General features: G+C 66.4%; 1 protein-coding gene across 1 annotated transcript in view; it reads right to left on the minus strand.

The window, feature by feature from the left end:
- MNEG_9717 (phosphoribosylaminoimidazolecarboxamideformyltransferase / IMP cyclohydrolase) overlaps positions 1-1,920 on the minus strand; it is a gene marked incomplete at both ends in the record, with an annotated part of 4,869 nt that overhangs the window by 2,004 nt on the left and 945 nt on the right. The window contains 5 exons of the mRNA XM_014041813.1: positions 171-346; positions 485-628; positions 924-1,031; positions 1,286-1,429; positions 1,633-1,761. Of these exons, the coding sequence (XP_013897267.1) occupies positions 171-346; positions 485-628; positions 924-1,031; positions 1,286-1,429; positions 1,633-1,761 (701 nt within the window). The remainder of the gene's footprint in view (positions 1-170; positions 347-484; positions 629-923; positions 1,032-1,285; positions 1,430-1,632; positions 1,762-1,920) is intronic.

Genomic DNA, 1,920 nt, shown 5'->3' on the forward strand with positions numbered 1-1,920 from the left:
GGGGGGGGGGGGAGAGGGAGAGGCGAGCAGAGGGTGCTAGTGATTGTGGTTGTGTGTGTGCGTGTGTGTGTGTGTGTGCTGTGTGTGTGTGTGTGCTGTGTGTGCTGTCTGTGTGTGTGTGTGTGTGTGTGTGTGATGGGGTGTGTGCTGTGCGCGCGCGCATCCCCCACCTGTACTCGCGAATCTCCCGGGCCAGCGCCTCGTCCACGGGCCTGTTGAAGGCCACGATGCCGCCAAACGCGCTGATGGGGTCGGCCACCACCGCCAGGCGGTACGCCTCAAGCAGGTCGCCGCGGGAGGCCACGCCGCAGGGGTTGGTGTGCTTCACGATCACGCAGGTGGGCTCCTGAGAGAGTGCATGTGTGTTGTATTGTGGCGCGTGTGTGTGTGTGTGTGTGTGTGTGTGTGTGTGTGTGTACACGCACGCGTGCATACCCGAGCACGAATAGGTAAAATTAGGACACATCCCGGGCAAACTTTGCACCGTGAAGTCGCAGCACGCGCTGTAAGCTGCGTCAGCGTCCAGGTAGTTGTTGTAGGACATCTCCTTGCCGTTGTGCTGCACGGACGTGGCCACGCCGCCGGCGCCGGCCTCGGCAAGGGAGTCGTCCACGTAAAAGGCGGCAGCCTGCAACAGGTGTTGCGCGAAACAAAGGCGGCAGCTTGGAGGCACGCGCGCGGACGGGGCCGCGGGTTGCGAGGGCCCCCCTATTTACGGCACGCGGGGACGAGTTGGACAGGGGGAGGGCGGCAGGCGCGCGCAGGCGGGCGGCTGCGATGGGTCCTTGGAGCCGCGCTCCGCGGGGCCGTCCGTCTGGCCGCCTGCACCTCAAGTCCCGCCCTTTTCTCCTCTGATGCAGCCCCCTCGTGACACTTGAGCAAAGCTGCGGTCACATCAAGCCGCCCCCTGCCCTGCCCCCCACCTGGTGCGGGTTCTCGCCGTAGCGCAGCGTCTGGGACAGCGTCATGGGCACGCTCAGCGCCGGCGCGGGCGCGCCGCCGCCCACCTGGCCCCACAGCCACTCGGCCACCTGCCGCGCCGCGGAACGCGCGGGGTCGGCCGGCGGGGATGATTGGATTTGAGGCCCTCCAAGGCTTGAGCAAACACGCCTCCTGTCCGTTTAAGACGCTGAAAACGCCACCCCACCCTGGTGATCGTGCGTCTCCCAGAAGGTGAAGGCCCCCTCTTTCTCGCCTTGATTCCTCCCATTCCCGCCTTCTTTATTTCCCCCATCCCAACTTTCTAGATTTCCCTCATTCCCACATCACGCTGGGCCGCACCCACCTGCGAGTCGTAGGACGCGGTGTGCTGGTACGCCTTCCATGCGAGCCGCTTGCGGAACGCGAGCGCCTCCTCCGGGGCGGCGTCGCCCCCCAGCGCCGCGAGGAGCTCGTCGTAGTCTGACGGGTCCACCACCACCGCCACGTCCTGCGGAAGATGAAGAGTTCGCAATTTTGGTTGCAGTGCATCAATCTGTTGCATCGTGTCGGGTTTGGTTTTAGGTGGGAAAAGCGTGGCGCAGCGGCCAGGGCTCGGAACCAGTGCGGAACAGTGGGCGAGGGGTCGGCAGCCACCCTTGTCACCCGTGTCAGCACCCGTGTCAGCACCCGTGTCACCCGTGTCACCCCCACCTGGTGGTTCTTGGCCGCCGCCCGGATCATGGCGGGGCCGCCGATGTCGATGTTCTCCACGCCCTCCGCAAACGGCGGCGGCGGGTCGCGCGTCACCGTCGCGCGGAACGGGTACAGGTTGACGACCACCTGGGGGCCAGCCAGGGGGCGGGGTGGGTGGTTGGGAAGTTCAAGGGGCGGGCAGGGGGGCGAAGGTTTCAGGGCTTGTGAGATGCTTGGACGTCCCTCGCCCGCACCCTGCGCCCAACCTGCGCACGCAGCCACCTGCTGCGGCGCCGCCAGTGGCGG

This window comes from Monoraphidium neglectum (genome assembly GCF_000611645.1).
Source record: "Monoraphidium neglectum strain SAG 48.87 unplaced genomic scaffold scaffold02037, whole genome shotgun sequence".
NCBI lineage: Eukaryota > Viridiplantae > Chlorophyta > Chlorophyceae > Sphaeropleales > Selenastraceae > Monoraphidium > Monoraphidium neglectum.